The 15,403-nt window shown below is 45.0% G+C and overlaps 1 protein-coding gene across 1 annotated transcript in view; it reads right to left on the bottom strand.

The window, feature by feature from the left end:
- VWF (von Willebrand factor) overlaps positions 1–15,403 on the bottom strand; it is a 145,309-nt gene that overhangs the window by 108,387 nt on the left and 21,519 nt on the right. Inside the window, exons 8-13 of the mRNA XM_049822206.1 lie at positions 13,607–13,729; positions 10,924–11,035; positions 9,906–9,952; positions 3,376–3,512; positions 1,790–1,928; positions 1,069–1,169 (exon numbers count right to left, since the gene is read on the bottom strand). Of these exons, the coding sequence (XP_049678163.1) occupies positions 1,069–1,169; positions 1,790–1,928; positions 3,376–3,512; positions 9,906–9,952; positions 10,924–11,035; positions 13,607–13,729 (659 nt within the window). The remainder of the gene's footprint in view (positions 1–1,068; positions 1,170–1,789; positions 1,929–3,375; positions 3,513–9,905; positions 9,953–10,923; positions 11,036–13,606; positions 13,730–15,403) is intronic.

The following is a 15,403-nucleotide window of genomic DNA, read 5'->3' as shown; positions in this document are numbered from 1 at the left end:
GAGAGGGCAGCGCTCACTGCTGGGTAGAAAACCCCAGGAAAACTGCATTTCTTGGAAAAACTCTTCTCAGTGAGCAAAACCACCCCACGCAGGGCCCAGCTGCAGATCCCCTGTTACAAGTGGGGCTCAAAGGCAGCTGGGCTGTAGTTAAGCACCTGTCCGTGCAACCACGGCAGGAGCGCGCAGGTCCGCAGCCGCCCAGCATCACGGGAGCACGTTGCCCTGACTTAGCACCCATAGTCTGCAGGTCATCACACCAGAAACCAACACTACAGGCAGACTCATGCTCCTGAGGGAGCAAATACAACCTCAGGTACAACACTCGCAGTCCCCGAGACCTACCGATCGAAAGAAAACAGCCTCTTGTATGAGCAAAGAGGTCAGTAGATGGCTTAGCTGGAGAAGCTGTGATGGTTTATCAGCTATCAGGAGACTATTCCACAGTAAATAATTGTAAAGCATTCTGTTGTTGCAGCCAGACTGCTTCCCTTAAGGCTCATTTCTTTTTAACCTGGTTTGGGTATTTCTACACCCTGCTGCGGTCTGCAGCACAGACATACCCTAATTGTTAATCAAGGGTGACTTTAAACATTCCTCACAGCAGAAGGAGCATGCAACATATCTTCTATGAGTTAATTGATTTTTCCTGGAAATTATGGGTAACTGTGTCCCTGGAGCCATATTCTTCCCTTATTTTAAGTCATACAAATCCATTGCTTTAGACAGGACAGTCAAAGCAAATGAAAGCAAAAAACCCGTTTGCAGGGTATCTGCTGAACAAAACACAAAACTATTCATGGTTAATAATGGCTGTCATTGCACAAAAAAAGGCGGGGGGGGGGGGGGGGGGGGGGCGGAGCTACCAAGCTGCTGTAGGATGAAAATGTTTGTTTCTGGAATACAAAAGGACCTGTATATCGCTCTGGGGGTAGCAAAAGAGAATGGAATTTCTAAGATGCAACACAAAGCAATTTCTCAATTCAGACAAGAAAACCTTTGTACATGTTTAGGTGGGATGAAAGAGGGGGCAAAAAGGCAGAAATAAAACAAGACAGAAAGAAAGAGTACCTTCACTAGGAGTTCACCATGACCATTCCAGTCAATCTGCAAATCTTCCCCATAGGTAAGGCGAACTGAAGTCCTCACTGTGCGCTGGATACGGAGGGCACCTTAAGACAAACACAAAGTGTCAGTCAGTCAAGCCAAGATGTGGTGTTCCATTGCCTGGGACCGCTGTGTCGTGTTGAACAGGCCAACAGAGTGGCTGCCACAGAGCAGGGGGATGCAGGTCTGCCAAACCAAGGGGTGCCAGCAATGCCCACTTCACACTTCCCAAGCTTGTGCCTGCCCAGCAGTTTACATCTGCATAAACTTGTCCATAGGCTCTGCCTTAAGGCACTCAGGAGCCCTGGAAGAGGATATATGTGCATTCTGCAAAACCTCAGGCATTAACCGTGACAGTTTGCAAGATAACTGGAGGGATTTCAAGCTTCTAGATAAATAATAAATAATAATAATTTAAAAAAGCATAGACCAACAGTGGTTTTCAAGATCACATCTCACAAATCCAGATCAGCTTAATTCTCCTGATTTTAGAGGAGCTGAGCCAAGATGTGTTGGCTGCATGGAGAGAAGCTGAAATGACAGAGCTTCTAGAAGAGGCTGCAAGTGAGAATTTGGTATTGAAAACATCTTTTGATTGAACTGGGCTAAGGCATGCCAGAAAACACTAGTAAGTAGAACCCCTTCACTAGCTGGCCAGAGTTAGCCCATGCCCATGTAAACACACCTTGTAGCAAAGGGATCTGTATGTCTTGCCCATTCAGTGAAATTCCCCCTCCATGTTTCATTTTAATGAGGCTGTTGTCCATATCCCGGATCCGGACAGTAGCTGAGCGAGTGCACACGGCATCACGATCATCTGCACACTACAGAGAAGGGAAAATTTGCCTTGAACCTCAAGTTTTAGCTTTATTAGTGACTTAGACCCAGGCCCCCAGAAGGCATTTTGGCATCCGATTTGGGAGGAGTTAAGCGCCTCAATGGTTTTACATCTAGTTTCTGCATCCCACAAACACCAGGCTGGCAGCCTTTCTTCGGTTATCCTGCTAATCACGCACCAGGGAGCTATCTGCTCATCTCAGACCCTAGAAAGCAATCCACTGGCCTTATGCCGGACCCCCGGGAGCGGTGACCAGCATCTGCCCCCCCGTCCCCCAGCTGCACCAGGGAACAGTTGCGTGGTTCACACTGCCCAAGACTCTTGTGCTATTTGTTTTCCCCAGCTGTGGTTTACCCAGATGAGGAACAGGGATTGCAGGCCCCAGGAGTCTCCTCCCTGATTTCGAAAAGGGAAGTTTCAGTGAATACCCGTTCTGCAAGTCCCCGAACAGAGATGACCTCAGAGCCGCATTATCAGAGCTTTCTAATGCAGGATACAGACGTAGTTGGTGCGTAAGACCGTCACGCCCCGTTTCTCCAAAGCCTGTGACTTCTCTGTTGCTCTTGCAAGGCAGGCTGATACTCCCCTTCACTTCTGTCAGTCTCCTGACTCCATCGTACCTCTCCCTGCCTTCAGCTCCTCCGTCCCCTTTCTTCCCCTCTGCTTGATTCACTACCCTTTTCAGTCTCCACGTTAGTTCACCTATTCCCATGAGCAACTGGTCAATTAATTTCACGACCAGGTTAACCTCCCTGTGACACCCCCTCCAGGATCTCCTTCCCCCACACACACACTGGCCCAGCTCCCTTTCCTTCCTCTCTCCAGCTGCCTCTCGCTCATCCGTCAGGGGAAATGATGAAGAAAGTCAGGAGCTGCTGACCGGCTAGTGAACAGCAGAAATCCCTAGCCAACATGACTTACTGGAAAGCAACTGTCGTGGTTTAACCCCAGCCAGCAACTAAGCACCACGCAGCCGCTCGCTCACTCCCCCCCATCCAGTTGGATGGGGGAGAAAATCAGGAAAAAGAATCCAGGACACAACCCAAGGTACTATTCTGCCAGCACACCCTGCTCAGTGTCTGAGGAAATGTCTTCCCCCCCCCCCCCCCCCCCCCGGCACTAGCGAGGCACCGGCCTTCAGGGTGCTTTGCAGGGAACGCACCCTCCTCTGCATTTGTTTGTTCAGCTGGCAAAGAGGCGGTGAGGGCTTGCTCTCCAAATCTCATTACGAATCTCAATCTCCAGGTAGGCTCCTGGGAATGCCAGCAAGGAGAAGCAAAACACTTATTAACTAAGGAGAAAGACTGCATCTGTTATTTAAACTAATTATTTCATAGGAAAATTACTTCTGTTGGCCTGTGCATCTGCAATTCATGTCATGCTCCCGCAGCCCTTCCTGCTCTCCCAAGAGCATGCGCAGCGGCTGCTGTTACCTGCACGGTCTCGATGATCACCGAAAAGGAATTTTCCACGCAGTCTTTGGCAAATAAGTACTGACAAATCCCGCTGAAGGTGAAATACTTGTTGTCAAAGCTTTTGAAATGGGACTGGCCGGTGACAGAGCATTCTCCTGAAAAACGTAGAGAGCCATTAACCACCCCAGTGCCAGTTGCCAGCAAAATCCTGCCCGTCCCCCCCACAGGCCACCGAGGGAGAACAGCAGCCCAGTGGAGCACGTTGCACAAGGCCCAAGTTCCCTGCAGACCAGAAAGCACCGGCAAGATGCTTATCTCACTGTTTATTCCTGTAAGTCATTACCAGTAGCAACGGAGGCGCCGACAAAAGCTGGGGAACATGTCATAAATCGCACTCGAGCTGAAACTCATGCCTACAGAAAAGCCTATATAATGTTTCAAATGGAGGATCACAAGGATGTCAGCAAATGGCTCAGCTCTCTGCACTGAAGCAGATTTGATTCTATACCTCAGTGGCCCTGGAAATTCAGCGCAGTCACTCAAGCTCTCCGCAGGCTAGGTCACACCTAGTACCCAAGTGATGGGTGCTGGTGACACTAACCAATTTTAAACAGCAACCCACGCTCTCTTTTACGTAGGAGCTAAGTTTCCCCTTTTATACAATGGGAAAACTGAGACACGGAGAGTGGAAGTACTAATGCCTAAGACTGGCAGAGCTGGGAAAGATGCTTAGGATTACCCAGCATTAGTCACACACGCCATACACTGGGACATGTTGCCTTTTTACTCCTAGGAGGAGCTTGCAACATCTTGACATAACACACTTTAAATCCACTTTTGCTCAGCCCAGCAGGTGACATCTGCATCCATGGAGCTGGCTGCAGAAAGCAGGTGTTTTTACAGAGTTGAAAATAAAAATCTGCAACAAGACTTGTTGGACTCTTACTGCTGCTCAGCTCTTCTGCTGAGGTGCCTCGTTCTCAGTCTGTGTTTCACAGTTGTGTCTTGGCAGATTGAGCCCCCTTTTTGTCTCTCTACTGGTGTTTTTAGAGCATTGCAGTATGATTTTATGAAGACAACAGTCTGAAAGCCTTCTTCGCAATGGTCCCCTTGAACACAGTACCCCAAAAGTGTTGATTCCTTTGCTGGGCTGCCTTGAATACCAGTAAGTTATTCTAACGTGAAAGTAAAAATACCTTATCAGAACAAAGAGCTGGAAGATAATCACTGTTGGAGTTCTTCCAAGGGCAGGATTTATGCTGGACTTTACTCTGAACCATTATCTTAAATAACTAGCATAAAGGTAAAAATAATTCTGTAGTTACAATAGCAACATCTAAAGTCCTTACAGAATAATGTGGAAGTCTGGCTTGCCCTCTCTTCTACTACAGAAAGAGGCTATTTAAACATATCAACATCTGAAAATGTTTTGCTACGGTGTGGCTTTTCATTTCCAGGAAGGCAGTATTGAGATCCCACAGCTGGGATTTAGTACCCTGTTATGCTAGGGTCTCTGCAAACACATAGGGAGGCTTCATCTCCACAGAACTTGCAAAGAAATTCTTCCATATGAGAAGACTATCACACTTAAAGATGGTCCCACAGCAAATGAGACGGGCAAAGACCTCCTTATCCAGAACAAAATTCAGATGTTGGGTCTACATTGGCAATCCACTGACAAAGGATGGAGAAAGGTTAAATTCTACAAGCTGGCAGGTGAACCCCATGAGTTATTCTCTATTCACTGCCTTTGAGTCCCACATAAGATCTGTCTAATGAACATCCAGTGGAAATTCCCCTCTTCAACATATTATTCAGTGTTAACAGTCTCAAACCAGCCTGTGCTAAAGCACCCTCTCACAGATCCTGAGGATTCTCAGCCTTGCACAGCTCTGATTTGCCCCAGGAAAAGTCCAGCACCTGCTGGATGTTTGTCATCCCCTGGAGAGTAAGGCAGCTTGGTATTTACTAGCTCACCCTGGAAACCCTACTTTCTGTTCAATTAAACTTGGACAAAGGTAAAACAAGTGTTATTTGATTCAACTTCAGAGTCAATTAACTGGCTATCAGATGTGGAGAACAGATTTAAAGAAAACCAGACATAACCCACCATATTACATGCAGATTGATTTCCAAGGCATTCTCTGCAACTAGGAATCAAGAGGACGGGTTTGCAGCATGGGGACCTAGGGACTGCTACCCAAGACAAGTCCCAGCCTTTTGGCATTTCTCCTGGAAAGGAAATTCCTTTCCTGCGGCAAAGTGTCTTCTTATGGGTCCCTCTATCTACTCCATTTGGTGTAATGCATCCCATGAGATTTCCTGAAACCTACTGCCTTCATAATTAATTTAATTATGATATCAGCTTGAGAGCTTCTTGCTAGTGTTAGCCAGCTATTGCTAGTTGGCTGACACAGCACTGCCTTCTGAAGCACTACCTCCAGCTGGGAACCCAGCTTTATCACCAAACTTACAGCTAGGCAATTCATTCCCACAATATAAAAGAAACCCTTCCTGAGAGGTTGGTAAAAAAAATAATGGAACTACCTTGAGCTAAGTACATAAACTTTCTGGGACACATGCCTTCAGAAATATTTGTTGCAAAAATCACCAACCAACAATAAAAATATGCTGCAATATTGCTTCAAATAGAGACAAAACAGGACAGGTAACAATATAAGCTTGGCTACTGTTCCTATCAAGGACTGCTACTTTGGGAGGCTTTGCTGCCCTCCCATACCGTCTCAGTACAGTTTGTAGCTGTTAGCAGGTACGTGGACAACAGCTGCACTTATACAACCTTCAGTCTTGCACAAGCTTAACGAAAAGGTGCAGGAGCCGGCTGTCCCCATGTGCCAAAAGACAAGCCAGCAGGGAAGAAGACTGGCCTGAGTGGACAGAGAGCTTTAGCTGGAACTCGAGGCGAGGGGGGGAGGCAAAAAAAAAAAAGCTTATGACCTTTGGAAGAAGGAGCAGGCAACTCAGGAGGACTACAAGGATGATGTGAGGTTATGCAGGGAGAAAATTAGAAGGGCCAAAGTCCAACTAGAACTTAATCTGGCTACTACCATAAAAGACAATAAAAAATGTTTCGATAAATACATTAACAACAAAAGGAGGACTAAGGAGAATCTCCATCCTTTATTGGATGCAGGGGGAAACATAGTGACAAAGGACGAGGAAAAGGCTGAGGTACTTAATGCCTTCTTTGCCTCAGTCTTCAATAGTAAAACCAGTTGTTCTTGGGGTACTCAGCCCCCTGAGCTGGAACACAAGGATGGATAGCAGAATGAAGCCCCCACTATACATGGGGAAATGGTTAGCGACCTGCTACACCACTTAGAAACACAGAAGTCTATGGGGCTGGATGGGATCAACCCAAGGGTACTGAGGGAGCTGGTGGAGGTGCTTATCAAGCCACCTTCAATCATTTATCAGCAGTCCTGGCTAACGGGAGGTCCCAGTTGACTGGGGGTTAGCAAATGTGATGCCCGTCTACAGAAAGGGCTGGAAGGAGGATCTGGGGAACTACAGGCCTGTCAGTCTGACCTCGGTGCTGGGGAAGGTCATGGAGCAGATCACCTTGAGTGCCATCATACAACACGTATAGGACAACCAGGCGATCAGGCCCAGTCAGCATGGGTTTGTGAAAGGCAGGCCCTGCTTGACTCACCTGATCTCCTTCTGTGACAAGGTGACCTGCTTAGTGGATGAGGCAAAGGCTGTGGACGTTGTTTACCTGGACTTTAGTAAAGCCTTTGACACTGTTTCCCACAGCATTCTCCTGGAGAAACTGGCTGCTCGTGGCTTGGACAGGTGTTCTCTTCGCTGGGTAAAACCTGGCTGGATGGCCAGGCCCAAAGAGTTGTGGTGAACAGAGTTAAATCCAGTTGGCAGCCGGTCCCTAGTGGTGTTCCCCAGGGCTCAGGACTGGGGCCAGTTCTGTTTAATATCTTTATCAACGATCTGGACAAGGGGATCGAGTGCACCCTCAGTAAGTCTGCAGACGACACCAAGCTGGGCAGGAGGGTTGATCTGCTTGAGGGTAGGAAGGTTCTACAGAGGGATCTGGACAGGCTGGGTCGATGGGCCAAGGCCAAGTGTATGACATTCAACAAGGCCAAGTGCCGGGTCCTGCACTTGGGTCACAACAACCCCATGCAGCGCTACAGGCTTAGGGAAGAGTGGCTGGAAAACTGCCTGGTGGGAAAGGACCTGGGGGTGTTGGTTGACAGCCAGCTGAATAGGAGATGGCAGAGTGCCCAGGTGGCCAAGAAGGCCAACGGCATCCTGGCTTGTACCAGAAATAGCGTGGCCAGCAGGAGCAGGGAGGTCATTTTTCCCCTGTACTCAGCACTGGTGAGGCCGCACCTCGAGTACTGGGTTCAGTTTTTGGCTCCTCACTACAGGAAAGACCTTGAGGTGCTGGAGCGTGTCCAGAGAAGAGCAGTGAAGCTGATGAAGGCTCTAGAGCACAAGTCCTGTGAGGAGCGGCTGAGGGAACTGGGGTTGTTTAGCCTGGAGAAGGGGAGGCTGAGGGGAGGGAGACCTTATCGCTCTCTACAGCTACCTGAAAGGAGGTCGTAGCGAGGTGGGGGTCAGTCTCTTCTCCCATGTAACAAGCAATAGGACAAGGTGAAACGGCCTCAAGTTTTACCAGGCGAGGTTTAGGTTGGATATTAGGAAAAATTTCTTTACCCAAAGGGTTGTCAGGCACTGACTGGAACAGGCTGCCCAGGGAAATGGTTGAGTCGCCATCCCTGGAGGTATTTAAGAGCCATGTAGACGTGGTGCTTAGGGACATGGTTCAGTGGTGGACTTGGCAGTGCTAGGTTAACGGTTGGACTTGATGACCTTAAAGCTCTTTTCCAACCTAAACAATTATAATTCTATAAAAAGTTATTTGGATATACTGGCAGAAGGTACAAAAATAAGCTGGCTTTCTCTTTGACTTCTGTTCATTTGTCACAGCTTCCCAACTCAGAAAAATTCAGCAATGCTACATTCCCTCTTGCACAAAGCTGTATATAAACATCTGTTTGTAAGCCTCAATATCAGGCTTATCTTCATTTCTATAATCACTATAAAGAAAATATGGCTGGAGTTGAGGACAAAAGTTTGGTCCGCATAGTATTCATAGTAGCCCAGAAAGCAAGGACATTAAGAGCTATAACCTAGGTAAAAACTGAAGTTATAAAAAGACGTATTTCTTGTTTGTAAACATGTTATGTTGCTGCTCATTAGCTAAAAGACATAACCAAATCAGCTGGGACTGTGTCCTTGATTTTGCATTTTAGACAGTGAGATTTCCTGCACATGGAGAGATCTCTAGTGAACACCTCAAGCACAGGGCTTCTCACAGTTCTGCTTGGCATAGCATAGTAAAAATGTAATTTCTATTTTGACTGTTTTCATGCCCCACCTTTTTTTTTTTTTTTTTTTTTACTGCTGACACTTGGGGCAAGTGCTCTTTCAGTCTAAAGCAGGAAGAAATGGAGCACTGATGGGTCAGGCAAACCTAATGTTAAAGACAGATTTTGATAGCCATTTTAAGACTGATGTAATTCTCCTAATTTGTGAGGACTGCAGAGTCTTGTCTCAAAAAGCCAAACCAAACCAAACCCACCAAACCCAAAAAACCTGCTGTCTCTTTTCCTGTCCTGCCATAACCCCAGTTCCCTTCTCATCCCTTCCACTTTTAGCTCCCTAAAACAAGGAGAAGAAACAAGATAAAGAGCCGTGCTGTCTCCCTACAGACTTCTACATATAACACACACAGAGTCAAATGCTGTTTCAGGTCAAGCAGGCCTTTCTGTGGCTGAACATAGCGCAGGAACTGAGGCAGGGGATGGACCACAGAACTAGCAGGAGGAAATAAGGAAGGCAGCACTTTGCTGGCTAGTGCACAGCATGAAAAGTCACATTCCCTATGTAGGCAAAAAACTGGGACAGCAGCCACCAGTACTGGTGGGTTTGGGAGGTAGGGTAGAAGGAAGGGGAACAAGAACACCTGCAGAGCTAACTCTCCAGTCTGCCATCACTTATAGAAGGCAGGGCGGCCACCTTCTCCCTGGGACTGTAGCTTCTTCACCTGTAACATGACCATTAGGGCCCAAACCCATGGGGTATTAAGAGCGATCCAATCTACTCCCAGTACTTCAAAGTCCCATCAACAAAAGTATGCTGATTCAGACCATCAAATAGGGAATGGTACCTGGTCAAAGAAACCCAGCACTGTTCCTCTACCTGAAAGCCAATCCTTCTAACATACAGACCTTGTATCTTGGTAAACTAAGTAATCAAAAGAGGAACCATTCTTCTCACCAAACAGGATTTTTCATTGCTACACACAAACCATATAGTACAATGTCTGGCTTGTCTCATGAGAAGAACTTAGAAGTGTGATCCCATCTGGATTGCACTGGAGCAAGCAAGCAAGAACAAAGACAGGTTCACTTTTTGTGTGGAAAAAAATAAGTGGGACATAAGTGGGAGGGATGTAGGCAAGGCTTACTTGTCAAAACCTGAAAAGAGTAGAGCCAACATACCTGGGCACTCCCCATTGCTGCAGATCCAGGTGCCACGTCGGCAAATGCTAGGAAACATATCATGACAAGTTAGGCAACAGTACATGAATTCAAGTCTTCCATTGCAACTTTTTCCCAAATAATTGAAACATGGGCTCCTGCTTCAGGGAAATTAGACCAGTCCCCAACATCCTTTCCATCTCCCATAACCTTGTTCCTTGACATATCCACCCCTTCTTACCATCATTCGACAGCAACTGCTGGTAATATGAGCTGGAATGGTTGCAAAACTGAAGAACTTCTGTTTTCCCCCACCAAAGCTCTGTGTTTAACAGAGTTTTCAAAATCAGAAAACTTCCGATTAACAGTGATGATGCATAGATTGTCTTTCTTCTGCATACAGTGGCCTTCACCTAGTCCTTCTTCTGTACTCTAATTGGAAATGTCTGGGCACAGGGTTGTCTGAACTCCCTCCACAATTGTGTTCACACTTACACAAAATCAGATCAGGAATACCTTACTCATTCCCTTTCCTTTCTTTAGAGAGCTAGCCTTCCCCTTCGGGCTGGCATTCATGAGGGAAAGAAAAATTGTGAGCCATGCAGCTGGGAAGATTCCTTAGCTTTGCGAAAAGTTCCAAGGACATGCCTGAGCTAACTCCTCTTGGAAAGAAATCGGGTTTAGAGGTTAAATAAATGTAGGAAGTCAAAACAAAGACACCACCTCTGACACTAACCAGACATGGGAACCTGCCGGTCTGTCTTATCCACAGGAAACAGGTATTCTCTACTGTTTGAAGGAGTATGACCTTCACATTGTTCTATCAGATCAAATATTGCTTTAAAAGCAGAGCTGATTTTGTCTTTGCAAACAGCTCACTTCTTAGAAGGGGCTGGCATTTCCAATAAGAGAGTAGGTCCTTTGCCAATGAAAGGAATTTTTTTTTTTTTTAAGTAGAGAGAGAGAGATTTCTAGAAAGATCATCTAAAACAGTCACTAAGTTGTTTGCAGTACTTATCTAGAGCAACATGGAGTTTACCATGAGTTGCAGTCCTGGGAGATAGTGAAGCCAGGAGGATAGTGTTTTCCAGAGTGGATGCAGGAGCAGTCGGAGCTTTCAGTGCAATGTTCACCATCAAGAAGCTTCCCCTCTGGATAGATCAGGTAGCAGCAGATACACATGCCACACACACACAGAGGGATACAAACATAAATACAATTAGATTTTCTAGTTCTTCATTTACTTTGGCAAGACTTCTTACATATTATTTATTATCTATAGTCAGTCACAGACAGCAATCAAAAAGAACGAGGCTTGCCAAAATGCCTCACAGGGACTGGTCCCTACTTTCCTTCCAGCGCTGCTTCTCCCTAGATGTACTGAAGGGAGCATTTCTGGTGCTCCCAGAAGAGCTCTTTGCTTTGTGAGTCCCCAAGTCCAAAACATGCATATTGGAACATATATGAGTCAAACAGAGGGAGCACAAACAAGATCGATCAGAGCTGGTTTAGCAACCTGACTTGGAAAAATACATGCACTTCACTGACTGCAGTAGAGGGTTTCCAAACAGGTTTTGTATTTGTCATAAAAGGACAGAAGAGGAGAGGAAGTAGGGAATGAAGAAACAAAGTTGGACACCATAAAAGTCTAGCAGACAGGAACGTTAGAGAGAAAGAATCGTTACCATGTGGAGCTGTGGTTTCTCTTCTCAAATTCTGCAGAAGCAAAAAGTGAAAGGGCCAACCTCCCAACTTGGATCCAACTGCTGAGGTTTCCATATTACACAACTATAATTACCTATTCTCTCTCTCTCTCATATTTTATCTTACAAATATAAACAGAAGCACTGAAGAGTTAGAAGACTTGTCCGAGATTGCACTATAAACTAGCAATAGAAGAAGGGACAAGTTTCTTTCACTTGGACCCCCCTGTTGAGAGATAGTTGACATTCTTCCATTTTTAAAAGAGCTGCTGTAACAAAACATTTTGTTTGCTGAAAACGCGTCTCCCTCCTCTTTGAGGGACTCCTTCCAATCGCCTGCAGAGATTTTTGGCCCTTTTGCCCGGCAGCAGCAGTCACCACTGACAGCGAGACACAGGTAAGTCCCCTTTCTCCCATTTTTCCCATAGAGCTGCCCGGAAAGGTCTTTGCTGTTGAGAAAATCCTTCCAGTGAGAGATATTCAAAACAAGATCTGAGTATTTAAGAGTGGTGTGGCTCTCCAGAGACCACAACAAAACAGAACGTCTGCCTTTTTTCCTGGCAATAGTAATTCCATTTACAGCAATTAAAGTAACTGTGTGGTGCATGTAAGGAAAATAAAAGACACATTTGTTGAACAGATCCTTGTTACTCTTGGAGCACTGGAGGAAAGCTAAGCAAAGGTATAATCCTTATCCTAATCCACAAATTTCTCTATGCATCTGCCAGATCCTCCTAGTTCTCTATGAAACTCAGATCAAAGTTCTTCTCTGTTGACTGTGCACCGAATAACAGTAAAATTTTCAACTGCTGATTGTTATTTCTTTCCATATAGTTTTTTCTACCCATCTACTTGTTCTTCACACAGTACCCTTTCTGTGGAGCTGCTGTTTCTCTCCTCTTCAGTTCCTCTCCTTTTAGACCTTTCCTGAACTAAACCAATCAGTGCAGCTATCAAAGGAAGAATATAGCGAGAGTCCTTGTGCAGCCAGTGGAGTCATCTCCTTCACCTTTTCCCAACACCCCCAGGACTGCACAAATATAATAGCTAGATCCTTCACAACAAAAGCTCCTGTGTCTGATTACATCACCTGTCACCTTCCATGTGCACCCTTCCAGGTCCTGCCACAGAATGACAGCTTTAAACCTCCAGTAAGCAAGAGACCAGCAGCCAAATAGGAAACTACTAAGCTCTGAATGCAATAACGACTCCTCAAACAAGGTTGACATTGACATCACTGCCTTGTTTTGGAAACAAAATTACATTCTCATTAAACTTCGATCATGCTTGGTATCTCATACAGGGGGACAGCAAATACCTCTGTACATTTGCACAACGTCCAGATTTGAAGGGTGAAATACAGAGGTAGGCCTATTAAAACCAACCAACCAAAACAACAACAACAAAAACACACCAACAAAAAAACATCTAGAAGTGGGAGCATATAGAGCTTCTCAGCCAGGAATAAAACTCTCCTCCTGCAGTTGTCTTAAGTACAATAGACAGCGGAGGAAGACTGTGATGGTTGGGCTGCCCCCTTTAAGCCGATCAAATCTCCTGTATGAATGATTCAATAAGTGAAATAATTTATCTAAAATCATGCAGATCTTTGGACTTATAGTGCAAGCTCTACACGAACTGTTTTTCTGTAAGAAACTCCTTCAGTATATCCTCTGTTCTTTCTTCCACTAACTGGATGCTTCTAACCAAAAGCAATTCAGAAGAAATCCAGGTATGTCAATGGTAAGCGGTCACTCACCCAGAAAGGCAATCCTAGAGTATTAGATGGTGCTGATTTTCACAGAAACATTTTAGTTAAGTCTGAAAAATGGCCCTTTCATGGAATGAGCATACAGGCTTTATAGAAACTGGTTTATTCTAGGCCATGGTCCCAGAAAAAAAGAGAAGTGTTTCAGATTTCAGGAAAATTTAAGGGAAGACACAGCTTTCCTTCTTCTACTAAAATAGGTAGCATCACTGCCAAATGTTTCTCTGTAAATAACCCACTAAATATATTACCAGGGCAGCTGCAGCCATCAACACATTGTCCATGACACACTTCATTGATATTCAGGCTCTGGCAGGTTTTGGCACAAGGGGATACACATTCCTTATACTCCATGCCAACTGGACATCTTGGCCCTGAAACAATTCAAAGAAATTAGAAATGCAAATTCCTCAATAACTCTTAAATAAGTGCCTTAATTATCAAAGGCTGAACCACAGAGACACCAAAAAGGTCATATCCTCTCCAATCAATGATTTCTTTTTCAGAAGCAGAACATTTGCAAAACACTTGATTTTTCAGTTTGCTGCAATATCATCACCTGTCAGGTTGTGTAATAAATACTTAGAGGTTAAAGCCAATTTCTTTTCTAATGAATTGAGTCTTAATAACTAAAACCAAGCACACTAAGAACAATCAAACACAGGGAGAAGTTTTGCAATAATATCCAAGTAATTTGGATAGACAAGCATGTTCTGTACCTTTAAGCTAAGTAGTTACTCCACTCATTTGTGAAATTATACTGTTCTGTGTTTGCAGAGAGAACTAGGAAACAGTTAAGACTCTGAAATCCCATCCTCCTCCTTCCAGAGAACTGCCAGCACAGGACAACACCCATGGTGCAGTATCTTCACTGCTGTCATTATCTAGGCTAGGCCATTATGCAAGCACACACTATAGCCATTCCTTCATTCCGATCCACAGACATACCCCGCAAGACTACGTGGGCATGGAGTGGGAAGAAAGCCTGCTCTTTCCCAGTAAATCCTCTATTGAAGGAGGTGGGAGGGTAATGAAGGAGAAGTCTTGCCCTCTGTGGCTCCAGGGCTTGGGCACCAGCTCACACTAGTACAGTATGCCCAGCACTAGAGCCCTTCCAATGCAGCAGAGGGTTTCATGCCTCCAACACAACCATCATCATCATCTCCTGAGAAAGCATCATAGCACAGATGAAGGTTGATGGAAAATTAAGCTCCTGATGTGGCAGCAGGCCACCTCTCTTCTCCTGACTAAGAAAAAACATGGTTTGTGAAGCCAAGGCTTAGAAACAAGCTCTAAAACTCCTGGGAACAGAGAGGGATTCATTTCACTCATGGCTTTAGTTAGACTTAGACAGCCCTAGCAAAAATGGGTTCTCTGGCTTGCACCCTCAGCAAGGAGACAAGTTTTCATCGGGTCCCTTTTATGTCCTAATGGAAAGGTAACAAATTACTGCTAGAAATAAGACTCCCTTCTGGTGTACAATCCCTTGAACAAGTGGTTGTATCTTCCTGCCTTAACCATTACCTGAAGGCACAGTTTTCTTTAGTGGTGGCCAATAGCAGAGTATCTTTACCAGAGAAGAAAATGTTGTCAGTAAAAATCAGTCAGTTACCCCATGAAATCAATTAACATAAACATGCCAAGAAAGTTGTGCTTTCTGTATAACATAAGAACATGAGAAAAATTATTGAGAACATTATATTAGAGGGTTCATTTCTTCTTATTATTCTTCATTTGTGTGCTTATGTATTTAACCAGGGTTCTCCAGTGGAGGTATATGTGTATATCAACAGTGGGTGCAAACGTGACCTTTCCTCTATAAATGCAATCCATCCCAGTCAATCTATGCACTTCCTTGTTACAAAAATCTTAGCAGAGATGCAATCAGGACCTCTGACCTCAGCAACATTGGGCTAATAAAGGTAGCATTTCGAGATGCAATCAGGATATCTAACCTCGACAAAATTTGGCTTAAAAAAGGCAACATCTCAATTTCAGTGTAATTGGTTCAAAAATATAAAGGATGAAACAATTGTCTTTATGAAAAA

This window comes from Accipiter gentilis, chromosome 18, assembly GCF_929443795.1.
Source record: "Accipiter gentilis chromosome 18, bAccGen1.1, whole genome shotgun sequence".
Taxonomy (NCBI): Eukaryota; Metazoa; Chordata; class Aves; order Accipitriformes; family Accipitridae; genus Astur; species Astur gentilis.
The sequence above is the reverse complement of the archived record's forward strand: the minus strand, read 5'-3'. Positions and strand labels throughout refer to the sequence as shown.